We start from the raw sequence: 17,873 nt of genomic DNA, 5'->3' as shown, positions 1-17,873 counted from the left end.
AGGAGAGTTAGTTGAGGTAGTTGATTTATGCAAGAAATCTTCTGTGTCCCACCTCTGATCATTCTCTGGATGTTTGGCAAGTAGGATCAGTGCCTCAGGCTAGTGCGAGGTAGCCCTGTGCAAATACTGCCCCTGAGGGTCAAATCCAGCCCACAGCCTATGCTTGTCCCTCTAGAAGAGCACGCGTTCTGTTTGCATATTTAAATGTTTGGAGTAAACCAAAAGAAGAGTTATTTTGTGACACGGGCAGTTCATACTTTCATATTTTACTGCTCATAAAGTTTTCCAGGAACACGGTCACACTCATGCACTTACATGTCATCTGGGGCTGCTTTTCTGCTCTATCAGGGGAGGGGAAGTAGTTGTGACAGAGACTGTGGCCTACAAAGCCTAAAATATTTATTATGTGGCCCTTTACAGAAGAGGTTTGCCGCCCCACCCTGGGCTAGTGGCATACTGACTAGGGGATTTGGTTGGGGGAGAAAATAGAGTGTTAGCATCAGAGACTTTGGAAACCGTGACGTTCGAGATGGGCATGTGAGCCCCAGAGCCGATCTGAAGTTTTGTGTGTGTGTGGGGGGGATACTGCGGGGCTCAGATAGTGACACTATTCTCTATGCGGCTGGGTTTCAGGTAATCATAGGGCAGGTCGAGCTGCTCATTCCGGGCTGTAATCTCTCTCTCTAGGTTTTCCAAATCTGTTTGGAATTGGTTTAATACAGCCTTGGCCTTGGGGCTTGAGAAATACTTTTCTTTGTGATGTCCCAGAGGCACCTAGGAAAGGAAAAAGGATCAGTCAGTTCCTAGTCTGGAGGCAGAAGTGTGTAGAGCCAGACTCTTCACTTTGATTTCCCTTCCAACTGTAATTTCCCTTTTTTCCAGGGTCCCCTCTTACCATGTCTGGCTGGCGGCGACCCAGATGCCACGTGATGGTCATTTGAAGACAAGCCTGTCGGACATCAGGTAGTGAGCCCATCACTGTAGCCATTTTCACCTCTTCCTTGGTGGTGGGTGGGGGCATCCGCATTGTGCATGGGGCATTAGGGACCCAGGCATACCAGTCCAGCTGGGGGAAGAAAACTGCAACCCTAGGATCCTGATCCTTATGCTTTGAACCCCAAGCTTTCCCTTCAGAATCCCCAGGGCCAGACACTTGCTTTCAGGAACCTGGACTTTCGGCTGTCCTACCTGGCCCTGGTTGATGGCCCCGTGCTGAGCAGTGCATGTGAAGATGCACATGGTAAGGAAGTGGCACAGTTGCTTCCGGGACTGGAAGGAGATGGGGAAACCTGGCAGAGAGGAACGGGATTTAGAGGCTCCAGTGTGAGAAGAGGGAAGTGATGTCTACACGAGTTGGGTTTGAACTGCGTGGGTCCATTTTTATGCGAATTTTTTTATTGTACATGAATGTATTTGCTCTTCCTTATAGTTTTCTTCATATTTTCTCTTCCCTAGTTCATTTGACCATATGTGAGCATGCAAGATACGGGTGAATTGACTCTTTATGATCTTGGTAAGGCTTCCAGTCAATAGTAGGCTCTTAGTAGTTTTTTGTTGTTGTTGTTGTTGGTTTTTGGTGGGGGGAGGTCCATAGTTATTTGCAGATTTTTGACTGCTTGGTGTGTTGGGGAAGGGTCTGTGCCCCAAATCATCCCTCCTTCCTGCATTGTTTGGGGGTCAACTGTATTTTAGCATTCATGGGTATTTGTTCATTTGTTTATTTATTCAAATATATTTGCATTAGACCTGGGTTTCAATTCAGGTTCAAGCAATATAATTTGGGTGCCTTCGCCCGATTACTTAATCTCTCCCTGAACTTCCATTTCTTCACCTATAAAATGTGGATGATACCCACTTTATAAATGAGATACTATACTGAAATCACCTAGTATATAATAAATGCTCCATAAATAATAATTATTGTGGAGGGGCTGGGGGCTGAAAAGTCTGAGTGATTGAATATCTTCTGCCTCAAAAAGTGGTTAAGAAGTTAGGGATAGGGATGCCTGGGTGGCTTCGTGGTACAGCAGCTGCCTTTGGCTCAGGGCGCAATCCTGGCCCTGGGATCGAATCCTGTATCGGGCTCCCCATGGGGAGCCTGCTTCTTCCTCTGCCTGTGTCTCTGCTTTTCTCTCTGTGTCTCTCGTGAGTAAATAAATAAAATTTATTTATAGGAGGGACATTTCCTCCTATTCCCAAAAGGGGATTGTAAGTGCCTGAGTTATAAAGTGATGAACAAGAGAAATCACATATTCATAGTGTCACATGCAAGAGAAACTTTCCACAAAGGTTATCTCGGGCAACTGATTTTATAGTGGAGGTGGTGACTCCGAGAGCCACTAATTCTATCGGTTAAGTGGAAGAAATATAATCAGTCCCTTTCTGTAGATTTAAAAGAAAGAAAGAAAGAAAAAAAAGACCGGAGAGAGAAAACTGCTTGTCAGGATCGCATAGTTGGGAAGAGGCCAAGGCTGACCTTGAATTCAGGTTCCTGACTGCTGCTCTCAAGCTGTTTATAATTCAGTGGATTTCCTCTAGAAAGGCTGTTGGGAAAATTAGGCAAAGTGCACGATGAGAACCGAGGGGGGTGGAGACAAGAGAGGATGAGAGGCAGTTGGAGATTAAAGCTGACATATGAATGTTTATTTTTGTTTCCCAAATGTAGATAGTGGCTGTGGAGAAGAGGAGCAGGGAGAGCAAGGAAGAGGGGTCTTCTGGGGGCATGTGGGACCTCAGGGACGGTTCTGAGACGTGCAAGGCAGAGTTTGGTCCCAGGAGGGTGAGTGCAGGCATTGGTTTATTGCTGGCCGCATCCCTGGGCCTGGCCGTAGTGGCCCTCTGGTTCATAAACGTCTGCAGTTGTCCCACAGAGGTAGAGGTGCTGGCATGATGAGTGAGGGGCAGCAAAGGAGGGATGAGAAAGGCTTTTTCTTCCCCAGAGGTGAAAACGCAGGTGGGGTTGCTCACAGTGGCGGCTAGATCCCAGGTAAGATTGGTCCCAAAAACCTGGCCCCTTGGGACGCCTGGGGGACTCAGGGGTTAAGCATCTGCCTTTGGCTCAGGATGTGACCCCCGGGGTCCTGGGATCGAGTCCTGCATTGGGCTTCCTGCTTCTACCTCTGCCCGTGTCTCTGCCTTTCTGTGTGTCTCTCATGAATAAATAATACAATCTTAAAAAAAATAATAAAGAAACGTGGCACCAAGCAGCTCTGCAGGGAGTTCCGGTTTGTGCCAGTGCTTGTACAGTACTGATCTTGTCCTGGAGGTGACTATACTGTGGGAAATGTGCAGTGTACCCAGAATGTGTGGTGTGTGTGTGTGTGTGTGTATGTGTGTGCTGGACAGTAGCAGGCAGGAAGGGAAGGAAGGGAAAGCAGCATTGACATCATGTGTTTTGGTGGAAACTCCTCACATTTATATACATCCTCACAAGGGAAAGCAGACAACCATGAAAAGAACACAAGCCCCAGCAGAGCCTGGGTGGATCCTTCACTGGTTGTGGTTCTGGTCTTCTTGGACCCCGTGCTCTGGTGAATTAGGGTAATCTGTGACTCGGGCTAGGGGGTGGTGGTAAAGGTTGATGGCCAGGGTGTCTGAGCAGGACAGCCCCTGTATATCTAAAATAGTCTGGAGTCTTAGGAGGTGGGAATGGAATTCAGATGCTTTATCCCTGGCTGGAGAGAGGGGTGTGATAAGGGGTTGGGGTCCTGAGCCCAGGGCGACAGGACTGAGAAGGGGCTCAGGGCAGAGTGTCCCAGGGGCTCCCATCTCTGGGGAGGGATCCTACCTCGCTCCTGGGCGTGGCACAGCCCCACCTCCGTGATCTCCCGACACCAGGCCTGCAGCTCAGAGTCCCCTCTCACGATGTCATCCCGGTGGTAGAAGAGGTGGACAATGCCCTCCACGTACCTACCCAGAGGAGTAGGCAGGTGAGCTCCTTGAGAGAAGAATGCGCCCACCTCCCAGCTCCACACCTTTCCTGCAGCCTCTGCCCGGCTGACTCCCACTGGATCTGGGAACAGATCTTACAAGACTTGTTTTGGGGGATGTTTCCTAGGTCTCTCTAAACACTGATTTAGAAAGGAAGGAAACATTTTAAGAATTAGTTTTAAGAATTTTGGACCCATGGCTGAAAAGCATTCTTTCCATCAAAATCTCTGACTCCACCAGACTCCAGGGTTTACCCACCCACAGCTTCATCTATCTGCACTTCCTGTCTCACCATCCCCATCCTTAGATCCTCCCCATTGCCTCCTGACTTCCTGTCTCCCCAGGATTCAGATCCTGCCCTTCCTGTCCAGACCTTCTTGTTTCCTGTGGATTTTGGCACCATGCTGACCTCAGGTCAGGTCAGAGCCCCACTCTCCCCCGCCCTGGCGCCCCTCCATCTCTCAGTGGCCACTTTCACCCACTGGGCAATGATCCCCCAGAGCCGTAGAGCATCGTGGGCATAGAGGGCACTTGGGATCCCCAGCAGGCCCCGGTCAGCCAGGTCATCAGGAGGACAGAGGGAACGGTAGGTCAGCTGAGCCATGGCCCGACGGAGCAGCTGCACATGGCCCCCTCCACCCGTGCTCACCACCTGGGACGACAATGAGCAGAGGCCATGAGAGAACAGATGGAGCATAGTGTACAGGGCTCAGAGGCAGGGCTTCACAGAATGACAGTGTGGGGGACAGGCTCAGAGTTTGAGACAGTTGAGACTGATTTTCCCACAGTCAGTCTGGGCTCCTGAAAGTGGCAGGAGGTCACAGACAGCCGGGTGATTAGTGTCCCCATCCCCTAGCACCCTAAGCCTCCTCACCTTATCGAATATTCCCCCTTCTGAGATGAGCTGAGTTCTGGCCCGCGTGTTGATCTCCATGGTGTAGCGGATATGCGGGATCAGGAGCTGAGGTGGAGGAGGCCAGAGGGGCTGGTTACGAAGGCCACGCTGGGCCCTTGGTCATGGGGCATGGCACCCTCCCTGGTGGCCTTGTCCCCTCTAGAGGCTTGTGTGCTGCTGCCTAGACAGGCCCATCTGCTGCTTGGATCAGTCCCACCTGTGCTTTTTACTGCAGAGCACGGTGGGCTCTGGCACCAGGCTGACCCAGGTTTCAGTCTGTACTAACTTTGGGGCTCATCCAAGGTCACAGACCCCCTGAGTATTCATCTGTGTCATTTCCTGTCCCTCACCTCTGCCACTGACTGGGGGTGACTACAGGGTTGAGCTGGTTTGGAGCCTCCCACGTGGGAGCCGTTACCACGTTATTGTTCCCACCTCGAGTGTGGGTGTTCTCCAACATCACCCCCTTCTTATCCTCCTTTATGTTACTGTCATTCACATCCTCACAGCTGGGCAGCCTCTGTGCTCTGTTAGCAAAGCCCCACCTCCATCCTCTGGCTGCTTCCCTGTTGGGGCAGGGGTGGTGGTGGCGGTGCGGACACAGGACACGTACCTTCTTGGGGGTGGGTTCTGAGTCACCTGCAGGAGCCACTTGGAGCTGCCTGCTGACGCTACACCTGCCCCTACCCCCAGCTGGGCAGTTAGATCCCTCTACTTTTAATAGCTTTAACAAAGAGCCTTTTATTCACTTTTTAAAAAGGCTATCTGATCCTCTCATCTATTTCCTAGATCTGAAACTATTCTGTTTTATTTACACCTGGTTTATGTGCCACTGTCGTGCAGTGTTGCTATTTATCTGAGGTGTAGATGCTGCACACAGGGAAGGGCCCAAGTGGTGCCTTGGGTGGCAAGATATCAAAGCAGCTCACATTGGTCTGAAGCTTTCCAGAAAGTTCCTGAAGGACACTGAGTGTCCTAGAAGGCCCAGAGTCCACAGGAGGAGAGCGGATACCTGAGGACAAACAACCCCTAATAACAGTAGCAGTAACTGCAAGAACTAAAGTGTTCAATAGCTTTTACTTGGTGTTCCGTGGTTATGTTCTGTCGTTCTGTCCTTTCATGACCCCACAATGGAGCTCCTGCAATCCCCATTTAGAGATGAGGGCACCGAGCCAGCATCTGGGAGGTGCTGAGGTCACGATTCCAGATGCGCTCTGCGGCATCCAAACCAGAGCCTGCACATGGAACCTCTGTGACCTGAGCAGGCTGCATACTCTCCTGCGGGACTGGTAACAACTCTGTCTGCCATGGGGCAAGGTTGTGGGGAGTGGATGCTGGTGGGGACAGAGCTGACCTAGTGACCGGGGATCTCAAGCACAAACCGAAGCCCAGCCTATCCCAGATGAGCAGAGGATGGTGATGCAGGAGCACCATGACATCCGTAAAATCCAAGATTCTGCTGTGCACATTGGTCCCCATCTTGGGTGTGTTATCCTAGGCTTGGAGAGGCCACACATGGCTACTAGTGGCCAGGTTTGGGGGCTCAGGAAGCATTCAGCTGAAGCCCCCAGCTGCAACTCATGTGCATGGCCTGCCATTGTTCCAGTTGCTTGTACTTAACACGGAACCCCTCATCTTTGCTTCCAGACTGGCTCTTCTCCTGACTGTCCTGTTTCTGACAATTACCCTGGTTCCCACGCTTGCATCAGTTTTGTCCCTTCTCTGCCACGTCTCTGTCTTGAAGTGTTGTCAATGTTTCAAGAACACTTTTTTAAGCACCCATAAGTCTTATTTTGCTGTCTTCTGCCTGGCAATGGATACTCGACTCACTCTTTTATAAAATTTCAGTATTTCTAGGTCATTACTGTACCCCTGCCTGGTGGGTTCCTGGGTGCTACAGGAGCCTGGACCTCTGGCCTCTCTCTCTCCAGTCTGAAACCCAGGCACGCTGCAGCTGCAGTTCCCCTGTCTCCACCAAGTGTTTGATTCCTTTTTCCTTTTCATTCTGATCACCTTGCCAGTGCCTGTCTTCCTCCACCTGTCTCCTGGGCAGGTATAAGTAGCCTGCTGGGGTGTGCCGCCGGCCTTTTGACCTGTTCCCACTTATCAACCTCCTCGATTGGGGGAGAACATTCTCCATCAATTCTATGGTGTTTGTAGACTGTCTCCTGTGGTTTCGAATTCTCGTTCCAGATATTGGTCTCTGGATGGTTCTCACAGGCATCACTTGTCCTCCTGGCTAAATAGAGAGCCTCCTAACGCAGGAACAAGACTGTTGTTTTACAAACAACATTGTGGCTATTACTCCAGGCCCATTGCTAGATCATCGGCCCTCCAAGAATTTCAGAGGGCTCCGCAATAAGATGTCCAGAAGGAATGGTCAGTGACTCGACTTGTACTTTAAGTTTTAGGGTACACAGTCTTCCTTCTCGTCCCCCTGCTTTTTTTCACAAACCGATAGAGATATGTTGTTGCAATATCTTTTGATATCGTGCTGTTTCCTCTCTCTGGGGTGTGACCTAGGACCCAGAGGGTGGAGGATATACCTTGAAGACAGGGTGCAGCCCCGGGAGGCACCTCATGGTGGCCACAGCCATGACCTCGGCCACCAGATGAGTGTTTAGCAGGTGATACTGGAGCTGGTGCAGTTGGAAGTCTGAATTTCGGACCCAGACCTTTGCCAGGAGCCAGGCAAGTGGGGGGTCTGAGGGCAGGAACAGCGGCGAGGTGGGGGAGCTGGGGCCAGGAGGCTGGATCTGCAAACATGAAATCAAGCCGCTAATTGAACTTCTGCTTTATGGGTGCCATTCTGCTCAGCATTCCGGGGGAACTGCGGATGAGTAAGGCTCCAGAGAGATTAGAGCGTTTCTCAAACCATGTTCCCAAACCAGCAACAGCAGCACTTTGGGACTAGTTAGAAATGCACATGCTCAGTCCCCACCCCAGACCTCCTGAATCACTGTGGTGCCCCCTAAAGTTTGAGAGCCACTGGGTGGCTCAGTCTTTGGGTGAGACTCCAAAAGGCCCTTATGACTCTTGAGCAGAACAAGACCTTCCAGTTGGGTGAGTCAGGGGAAACCAGACTGCAAGAAGACAAAGAGGGACAAGAAGACAGGTCTTACTGTGTAAGGATGGAGTTTGGGAGCTAGGAGGCAGGGGGCTGGACCCCCGGGAGCAGAGGTTGGGGTGAACAGAGAGTGGTGTGTGTGTGTGGGGGGGGATGCCCAGGGCACCTTACTTGGATAAGCATGGGCAGCAGCTTCCCATTGGGTTCCATCTTCAACAGGACGAGGGGGGCAGCCAGGTACTGCTTCTCTCCCCGGATCACGTTGGTTGGAATTCCATCCAGCAGGATGAAGTCAGCCTCGAACAGAGAACCATTCTGGGGAGGGGAGGAATGTGCCTATGGTCAGAGCTGAAAGCGCACCTCAGGGCCAAGGCAAAGGAGGAGACATTTATCTAGCTTCTTGCCATCCTCATGGTCGGTACCAGAGTCCTGTTGGCAGAACTGGAGCATCTGGTCCGATTCCTCTCATTGTATCTAGTGAGTAAACAAGCAGCACGCATGGTGGCAGATCTGGGTTTGGAACTGGGCCTGCTTGTCCGGTCTGTGCTACAGGGATTGTAAGCTGTCCTTTTGTAAAGCTGGCTGGTCCCCCTCGCCATCCCCCTTAGTGGTCTGCTCCTTGTGTGTGGCCCCCACCAACTCAGCAAACAGAACTCTTTCGCTTCCTCCCCAAGTCTCCTCTTCTGCTGAGTAATCCCCAGAAGGCCCCCCAACTACCTCGACCACTGAATCCAGCGCATGCCTGCACCTGGTCGCATCCAGCTTGTCTCTTCCAAACCCAGCTCTCCTCTGGGAAACCTCCCCAGGTTTGCACACCTGACAGCGCTTCCTCCACCTTTCTCCCCGCCCATGATGCTGGTGTTGGGAGTACGGACATCAGCCAGGGAATGTCACTGTCCCTACTAACATCTCTGACCCTACCTGTGCCCTGGGAATTCATCCCTCCATCCTGGGAGCTCCTTTTACTTTCCCTGTATGCCCTGTGTCATCCCTAGGCTTTTCCAGCACAGGACTCTGCACCTAGGCACCATGGGTGACCAAGCCTCCCTTCCCCTGACTTACCTTTGGTCCCTCCCCTTCACCACTTCTCCTCCCCACACAGCACAGGGTGGGAGGAAGTACCTGGAGCTCTCTCTCCAGCTGGGCCCGAAGTGCCTCCATCCCTGGGGGCAGCACTAGACGGGAGGGCAGGCAGGCAGAGCGTCTCAACAGCATGGGGTTGGCGCCATTGAGGAACTGGTAGCCAAAAAGCTCATCATCCTGCCAGCACTGGTGAACCTTCTCTGTGGGGTCAGGTGGAGTGCAGGAGGGGATATTTATCACAGCCCAGATGCCCCTCTCCTCCAGGCTCAGGGGGCCCAGGCACATGACCCGCGGGGCCCCGGCACACGACCGCCCTGTCTCCAGCCTCTGGCTTTTCATTCTGGAGGCCTCATAAGGCCTCAGGTGGGAAGGAGTCATGGGGGGCTGTCAGGTGTGAGGGTCGGGTCATCAAAAGGGGCCATCAGGGATGTATAGAGACCTGGGGCAACCACTGACCAGCCAGGATGCTCTTCTGGCCCCAGAAGATCTGATCAAAATCCTCCAGGTGGTTCCAGGAGCTCAGTAGAGTGTAGATGCGTTTGAGGACCATCTCCAGTGCCCTAGGACAAGTGTGGAGACGTGAAGCCAGTCGCTGACCCCTCAGGCCCTCACTCTTGACCACCATTCTGGGACCTCCTGGTCCCGTTCTGCTCTGAGTGCCGGGCTTTTCCTCACCCCGCCTTCAGTGCCCACTCGAAGTCCAGCCTCTTGTCCTCATGGAATCTCATATTTGGAGGCAGATCATCCTGACACCCGGCTGCAATCGTCAGGGGCAACCCCTCCTTCCAGGTGTCCCAGCTAGGAGATGGGGACCAGGCTTCAGGGAGGGTATCTGGGTCAGTGGGCGGGGGGGGGGGGGGGGGGGCTGGGGAAGGGGGGACTGTGCCGGGGGCTAGTGGGCCAGCACTCACCAGTACAGCTTTTGTCTTTCCTTCAGTTCTTTCTCTCGATGCTTCTGGAACACATCCAGTGCATTATCTCCTGCCAGGCGTGCTGGGGGGACAGTAAAAGGATTGGCCACAGCGATCTGTGTATCTGTGTAGTCCAGTACTCTCCCCATCTCGTAGTCGGAGCCGGAGTGCTCAGTGCTGCTCTGTTTCTGTGCCTCACTCCACTGTTCACCCAGACACTCACATCCCATCTCGGCCAAGTTGGCCCTCCTGGTTTCTCTGCTCTCAGTGCTCATCCCTTGCCTTAAGACAAAAACCTGTCGTTTTGTCACCCTTTCTTGTTGATTTTCCTTTCCTGCCTGAGCCTATTTCACCAATAGCTATGGTTGGATTAATCACCTTAATTAGGCTGATAAGATCTTAATCACACATGTGACCACACCCAGGTCTACCATCAGTTGCTCCCTTAATTTCACACGTCCTGAACCTCACCTGTCACACCTCCCACTGTCCTCCAAGGAACAGCTGTGTTGACTTTCTCTATATGAGCTCACCTTTCTCCATTTACCATCGTGGTCTGTCCTTGTGGATGTGTTCCTGCCCCTCTCTGCGCCTGTGCTCACCTGCAGCAAAGTCCTATCTTCCACCTTTCCATCGTCACCGTCCTGGCCCTCGTCTGTCTCTGGATTCATCTCTTGTTTCCCACAGCAACACATTCTGTATTGTCTGTCTTCCTTCGTCCCCGCCCCGCTGTGGGGGTGTGCCCTGTCCCACACAGCCGGTTTTCCCAACCAAGGCCGCTGTCTGGCTCACACCGTTTAATGCCTTCCTGTAGCTGCCACCTGCTCAGGGTCCCCCAGCTCCTGCTGCATGTGCCCCCCTTACTGTGCCCACCCTCACCTGTCCAGCCACACAGATCTCTCTCCCACTGTCACTTGGCTCTGTTTTCCATCATTGCTACCACCCCCAGGTCCGTCCCCTCGTTGGAAGAGGGCATCTCCGGATCCTGTCCTTCCATCTCAGGCTCCCTGGCAGCCCTTCATCTGGGTGTAACCCTGGGGCTGTACAGCGTTGCCCCTGATCCCTGCTTGCTTCCCACTGCATCTGCCCAGCACTTGCTTTTTCCAAGCCCCTGTGACTGTCCCCTGCCAGACCCCACTCCACCCGCGGGTCTGCAGTCCCTGTACCCGAGTCCCCGCCCCTGCCCTCACCGGTGCCCTCGGGCAGGCTCAGCACGCCCTGGCCCTGCACCCATTGGTAGCAGGGGAAGGCGGCCTCCTCGGAGGCTCCCGGGCCCCGCACCGTGATGAGGTCGCAGAACCAGGCGTCATCCACCAGGGAGTGGTGTTTGCACAACTTCACGAACTGCAGGGGCCCCAGGTCCTTGGGAATGTCGAGATCAAACTCCTCCTCCTGTGGGGACCGCGACCAGCGACTCTTAGTAGGGACCCAGGACAGGCCATTGGAGTGGGCGTCGGTGGTACCTTTGAGGAGCCCCCGGAGACAGCAACCCTGCTCCCTGCTCAGGACACCTCCGCACGGGGTAGGGGCAGGGTGGGCAAGGACCAACGCCCGCAGGGCCTGCACTTGGTGACTGGGTATCATCACCATCATCCACAGCGGGTCGTCCCTGAGCTGTCCCCGCGCCCGCGCCCTCTGAGCAGCCTCTGAACGGACCGCCGCTCCCGCAGTGACAGGGCTCTGGGGTCACTGCGGGAAGAGTCGGGGCCTGCAAGGACCAGGTCGGAAGGGAGAAAGGGCTGGAGCCCATCCCCAGCCGACTCCTCCCCCCCCCCCCCCGCCCCTGGCACGTCCCCGCCGGCCGCCTGAGTACCCCCCAACCCCCGCTCCGCCCTCCCGCCACGAGCCGAGGTGGGGGGGCTACCCCCCCGCGGCCGCTGACCTGACCCCGCGCCGGCCGCAGCTGCAGCTCCAGCTCCGCGTCCCCGCGCGCCCCGACCAGCCAGAGCTGCACGCGGTTATGCGAGCCTGAGAAGAGCCAAGCCCCGGTGGCCACGCGGACGCAGTAGCGGCCCATGGCCCCGGCGGCTCGGGCAGGAGCGGGGGCCTGCGCGCTCTGGGGATCGCCCGGGGCCGCCGGCGGGTGTCGGAGCGCCTTCGGGCCAGCTGCGGGCCTTTAAAGATGGGCCTGCGTCCCCGCCCTCCTCACTGCTCTCGGGCGCTCCCCAGTCTCCGCCCCAGACGAGCCCGAACCTGCGGCGGTGGAGCCGGCTGGGGGGCAGGGAGGGCCCGGCCTGGGCGTGGCCGAGAGGATGGAGGCCCCCAGCCTGGGGTTGGGGGGAACGGTCGTGGGCCCCGGGTTGGAGGCAGCGAGAATGAGGATCCAAGCTGTTGGGAAAGCAGGAGGAAGAGGGGGGTACGGGGGTCTTCCAAATGAGGGAGTGGCCTGTTTTCTGGGCTGGCACCTGGGGAAGGCTGGTCTGGGAGGCCGCGCTGGGCCCGCAGCGCCCCAGGAAGGCCTTTGGCTCCTGCAGGAAATCCCCAGGGGTTTCCTAAAGCCTAGAAAAAGTAGCAGCTCAAAGCCCAGTGTCACACAAGCTGGCTTTGGGACCCTAGGTACTCCAGAAACTGAGACAGCCCTCACGGGCAGGGCAGCGAAAGCTTCTTTTGTCCTACTTTCATAGTAGGTGCAAAAAATGTTAGGGACTGAGGTGTTAGGGTACAGTATGGAGTCCTGGAGGCACCCACATAGAAGGGCAGTTCCCATTACCTTTGTCCTTTCTAGGTGAGTGCAGCCCCTTTACCCTGCACCCTACAGAATGTTCCAGATTAATTTTTAATTTGTCCTCCTCTCACTGACCTGGACCCGTTCTTCCGCTACCAGAATTGTTTTCTGCTAAATAATTATATGTAAACAGCTTTTATTAGGCATCAAGTCCTATTTCTTTCATCAGCCGTGTTGTCCTTATCTCCACCTCTCCCTCCAGCTACTTCCTGCGTAGCTGTAAGGGGAGGAAACCAGGGGCCCATGCTGGTTAGGGACCTAGTAAGGCCTGGGAGGATGATTCTGGACTCAGACTTGCCCCCCCCCCCCCCCCCCCAGTCCCCACTCCCAGAATCTGAGGAAGCTTCCTGCAGGTCCCTGTCTAGATCCTACTCCAGGTCACTGTAAGTGTTGGTTCCATTTGGGTATGTCTGGTGGCCTGGGTCAGGGCAGGGCAAGAAATCTGCTTTCTTGAGCCTGACCCTCAAAAATGATTTGGCGTGTTGGTAATTGGGGACAAGAGAGCTTCTAGACCTGCGAGACAGCCTCCAAACCTCACAGGGTGCCATTCCTCTTCTTATTTCTAAACCCACTCCTGCCCGAATACTCTGTGCTCAAGACTAGGTACCTGCCACTGGCCAGTTCCCAGTTCTTCCAGTTTTGGGGGTCACCCTGTTCTGTAATATCCCAGTCAAGTGGCTCACATTCCCATCCTATGTAGTAGCCGGATCTGACCTTTTCCACACAGACCCTTTCAGAGGTCACTTTTGCCAATAAGAGAGTTTGTCTCACACCTATTTCCAAAATCAGTCCATACTTGAACCTGCTTGCCTGCTGTTCTGTGACACCTTTGCCACCCTGTCTAGTGCACCGCGGGTCATATGGCAGAGGGGGGAATGAATAATTGAGAAGAATCCCGGTTAGTGCATATGCTAAATTAATTAATATGTTTACAACACTTAGATGATGCCAGTAGGTTTTATCTGCTATTATTCTGTTATTTACAGACTGTAAACAATTTTCCATTGAATGTCTGCATCGCTCCTAGAAGTTCCTCTGCTTCCGACCCCCACCCCACCCCACCCCACCCTGGCACCCACTGTTTCTCCATGTCCCTTCAAAGACCCCAGCCTCCCACTAGGGGTCTTACTCCTCTAGAACATTCCTCCCACTTCTTTTCTTCTTCCTTTTTAAGTACTTGCATTATGTTAGGGTGGGGGGAATATAATTACAAACAAAAACCCCCAGCCCAGAAAAACCTCTCCACAAAGGAAGCAGATAGAGAAACAGCTTCATTTTTTTTTAAAGATGGGATGTTCCTATTTTTATTTTATTTTATTTTATTTTTTTAAGATTTATTTATTTATTTATTCATGATAGACATAGAGAGAGAGAGAGAGAGAGAGAGAGAGAGAGAGAGGCAGAGACATAGGCAGAGGGAGATGCAGGCTCCATGCCGGGAGCCCGACGTGGGACTCAATCCCAGAACTCCAGGATCGCGCCCTGGGCCAAAGGCAGGCGCTAAACCGCTGAGCCACCCAGGGATCCCCGAAACAGCTTCATTTTTGAAGAAGCATTAAACCAGCATGTGATGTGCCTCCCAGGCAACTCACTATGAGACTGCAAAGACAGAAATCTTACCCTTCCATGTAGTCAAGGAGGTGCAGCCCATGCACCGTGCTCTCAAGATAAGCATTAACTCTGCCCTCAAGTAAGAGGCTCAGTGGTACCATTTGTCACACACCGTTCATCCTCACTTTACCTGGTAATGATAACCATCGGTGTTATTACTAGACTTAATTATAAGAAACACAAAGTTCTTGTATCTTTATGATTGGAGGTGGTTTTGCAACCCGGAGTAAGGAGCCCACCGAAGTTAGACTTGCAACCTCCCACAGAAGCTGGGAAAGAGGGGTGCTGTCTTCTTTGATGTTGACATTTCAAAGTGGCGGATCCCAGGTCCTTGGGAAAGACATTCTTGGATCATAAAGCCCACAAGAGGCATGTTTAGCTCCTCAAAAGATTTACACACATTTCAAAGAGACAGAGAAAGAACTTAAAATGACAAGTTTTTTTTTTTTTTTTTTAATCATAAATGCTCTCAAACTGGGGAACCGGAGGGAAGTCTTATTTTCAGTAGGGAGAATTCAACCTCTTACATGAATTTTTTCTTTGTTTCCTCGGGATGACCATTTTGTTTTTCTGCATGCTGCCAAGAAGGGCCAGGGCTTGACTGTGCCTGGCACTTTGCCGTAGGGAAGTCCTCTGCTGCCACATGAGCACACCAAGGCTGCCCTTGCCCCCTTCTTCTCAGCTCCCAGGCCCTGTTCTCTGCGCCCACAGCCGACTCCCACATTCCCATTACCTCTCCTTGCAGGGCAGTTGAGCTTCTGGATCAAAGCTCTTCTCACCCAGTCATCCTCAGGGCCTGTGAGTGAGGGGGATGGGCCCTATGCTTCAGATCCAGAAAGGCTCATGACAGTGTTTTCCTAAACATAAGACAATTTCATCCCCTTCCTCTGCCCTGGGCCAGAGTAACTGGAACTGCAGTGGGTGTGGAGGGTATGACGCGGGTGCCCTGCCCCACGGGTGTCTGGAGCCCAGATTGGGCACAGGGCTGGACACCTTTCTCTTTGTTCCTTGATGACCAACCGGACGTACAGGTACGGCATTGTAAACCATATAACTTCAGACTGTGTAAACACAGGACCTGATTCCAGGGGAGAAATTATATCATCTGTTTTTCCAGTTAGTCACTTGAGGACTCCCGTGCCCCTCCTTGCAGGAGGTCCTTACTCGCTGGTGTGACTGCAGGAACACCATCCTGCAAGATCTGACAAGGTTCTTTCCCAGTGCTGCAGGGACCCCGGTGGGGGCCACCAGTAGTCACATACACCTGGGCTTCCAAACTCTTAGTTCACACAGGCTTGGGCAATGTCCCTAAGAGTGCCTCTGGTGCGAAGGGGCTGTGTCCAGCTTGGGCCTCTTTTTTGTTTGTTTTTAAGATTTTATTTATTTATTTGAGAGAGAGAGAGAGAGTGCATGAGAAGGAGGAGCAGCAGAGGGAGAGGGAGAAGCAGGCTCCCCGCTGAGCAGAGAGCTTAATGCAAAACTTGATCCCAGGACCCTGGGATCATGACCTGAGCTGAAGGCAGATGCTCAACTGACTGAACCCCCCAGGTGTCCCCAGCTTTAGCTTCTCATTTTAGCTTTTCAAACTGTCAGGCCTTGGTGCTGAGCCTACTCATTTGAGCACCCACTTTAGTCACAGAGGGCCTCTTTTGGGATCCCTGGTGTTCTCTCCTGTTGGTAGATCTCTACCAGAACCTTCTCAGTCTCTCCCAGAGGACTTGATTAACATTGAACAAGTACAAAAGAATTCAGACCTCAGTCTCTTTTCTTCCAGGCAGTGTCTTGGACCCTGTAGGCAAATTTAGCCCCTCCCCCTCCACCACCGGTTCTGCATACCCAGGGAGTCCTGGGGTGGGGTGGGAGACAGCAAGGGTGTGGCAGGGAAGGAAGAGCCTTTGTGGGACCTCAGAAGGGTGCTGGAGAAGGGCCCAGATGGCTTGATTTCAGGGAGCTGTGTCCGTGCAGAGAGAAAAAAAACCTGCTAGGTTTTTGCCCTTTTGTGGCCTCCCTGCCCTCAGTTCTAGCACGCATGCCCAAGGTAAGCCCCAAAGGTCCACTCAAGTTTCTGTGCATTCAGAGAATCCTCTTCAATCATGAATATACTGCTAGGACAGTTTGTTTTTGGTTGTTTAAAAATATCTTTGCCGTACTATATACATTCTCATGCAGCTTGCTTTTCTTAAGTAAGAGGTGTTGCTCATGGAAACTTCTGGAGTTCAGTAGTGATTCCACCACTGCATTCTTTTAAACGGCTGTGTGGTACTCCGTGTTCATGTGATGAATGCTACGAAGGGCAAATGTGTACTTACATTCTCATGCCCTTAGTGGCTTTATTTCTTGGATTAGAGTCCAAGAAATAGGGGCAAAGAATAAAAGACCACTAGAATAACAAGACCCACAAAAATAAGAAGAAAATAAATAAAATGAAAACAATAATGCTGAGTCTTGTGAGTCAGAGGAATACACCAGGGGACACATTTTTTTAATTTTAAAATTTTATTTAAATTCAGTTAATTAACATATAGTATATTTTTGGTTTCAGAGGTAGAAGTCAGTGATTCATCAGTCTTATATGACACCCAGTGCTCATAACGTTCCGTGCCCTCCTTCATGCCCATTCCCCCATTACCTCCCCTCCAGTGACCCTGTTTGTTTCCTGTGATTAAGAGTCTTTTATGGTTTGTCTCTCTCTCTGATTTTGTCTTGCTTTATTTTTTCCTCTCTTCCCCTGTGATCCTCTGTTTTATTTCTTAAATTCCACACACGAGTGAAATCATATGGTAATTATCTTTCCCTGATTGACATATTTTGCTCAGCATAATATCCTCTAGTTCCATCCATGTCATTGCAAATAATAAGATTTCTTTCTTTTTTTTTTTTTTGATGACTGAGTAGTATCGCATTGTATGCATATCCTACATATTCTTTATCCATTTATCTGTTGGTGGATATCGTGGCTCCTCCCACAGTCTGGCCATTGTGGACATGGCTGCTGTGAACACTGGAGTGCAGGTGCCCCTTCGGATCACTACATTTGTATCTTTGGGGTAAATATCCAGTAGTGCAATTCCTGGGTCGCAGGGTAGCTCTATTTTCAATTTAAAAAAAAAATTTTTTTTTTAAGTTTTCAACTTCTTGATGAATCTCCAATGTGAAAATCTTCAGCAGAGTAGAAACAATTGTGGTGAATCACTGCATTTAGTCCTGCCATCTGCCGGGCAAGTGCTAGTCAGAGTTCTTCCACGTGGGATTGCTGGGTGAGAGTGTGTAGGAGCCTGGGACATGCCGCTCTTTGTGTTAGGATGGAGGCAGGGTGCAGATCAGAGTGTAGTGTACCCACCTGGGAAGGAGGCCACAAAGACAACAGAGAGAGGGCCATAGCTGGAGACGGGTGACTGGAAGACAGTGAGAGGGAGATATTGAGGTGTAGGAGAACGGGGGTGTAAGTGATGAGGGAAGACCCTGAGGGGGCAGATAAAATCCAGGAAGGCATGGAGGACCTGAGAATAGATCCTGAGTCCTTAGATGGGGCAGGGCAAGGTTTCGGATATTACAGTGGTTTGTGTCCTTCCCAAGGGCCACATGTGTAAACAGATATATTAAGGTATTAACATTTCAAGTGGTAGGGGCAGAACACAATTAAGAAACCAA

General features: G+C 52.1%; 1 protein-coding gene and 1 long non-coding RNA gene across 9 annotated transcripts in view; one reads left to right on the top strand and one right to left on the bottom strand.

Annotated features, from left to right (window-relative positions):
- The window catches only part of LOC140594718 (uncharacterized), a 39,185-nt gene that overhangs the window by 1,989 nt on the left and 19,323 nt on the right, over positions 1-17,873 (top strand). For all 5 annotated transcript variants that reach the window (XR_011995889.1, XR_011995890.1, XR_011995887.1 and 2 more), the window contains exons 2-3: positions 883-963; positions 1,456-1,513. This is a non-coding gene — a long non-coding RNA (uncharacterized lncRNA). The remainder of the gene's footprint in view (positions 1-882; positions 964-1,455; positions 1,514-17,873) is intronic.
- Positions 251-12,081, bottom strand: LOC112924805 (polyunsaturated fatty acid lipoxygenase ALOX12). Of its 4 annotated transcripts, XM_026005316.2 has the most exons (14): positions 11,769-12,081; positions 11,077-11,278; positions 9,887-9,968; positions 9,651-9,773; positions 9,432-9,535; positions 9,015-9,175; positions 8,064-8,207; positions 7,372-7,581; positions 4,805-4,891; positions 4,413-4,582; positions 3,788-3,909; positions 1,189-1,289; positions 896-1,066; positions 251-774 (listed from the first exon to the last, which is right to left on the bottom strand). In XM_026005316.2, exons 1-14 carry the CDS (start codon positions 11,901-11,903, stop codon positions 595-597), a joined length of 1,992 nt encoding a protein of 663 aa, XP_025861101.2. In that variant the 5' UTR covers positions 11,904-12,081; the 3' UTR covers positions 251-594. The 4 variants fall into 4 exon arrangements, with proteins under 4 accessions (XP_025861101.2, XP_072586215.1, XP_072586212.1 ...); XM_072730114.1 differs by lacking the exon at positions 9,651-9,773 and having other exon boundaries at positions 11,769-12,039; XM_072730111.1 differs by lacking the exon at positions 11,769-12,081 and having other exon boundaries at positions 11,077-11,590.

This window comes from Vulpes vulpes, chromosome 12 (assembly GCF_048418805.1).
Source record: "Vulpes vulpes isolate BD-2025 chromosome 12, VulVul3, whole genome shotgun sequence".
Classification (NCBI taxonomy): Eukaryota; Metazoa; Chordata; class Mammalia; order Carnivora; family Canidae; genus Vulpes; species Vulpes vulpes.
This window is presented reverse-complemented; position numbering and strand designations above follow the sequence as displayed.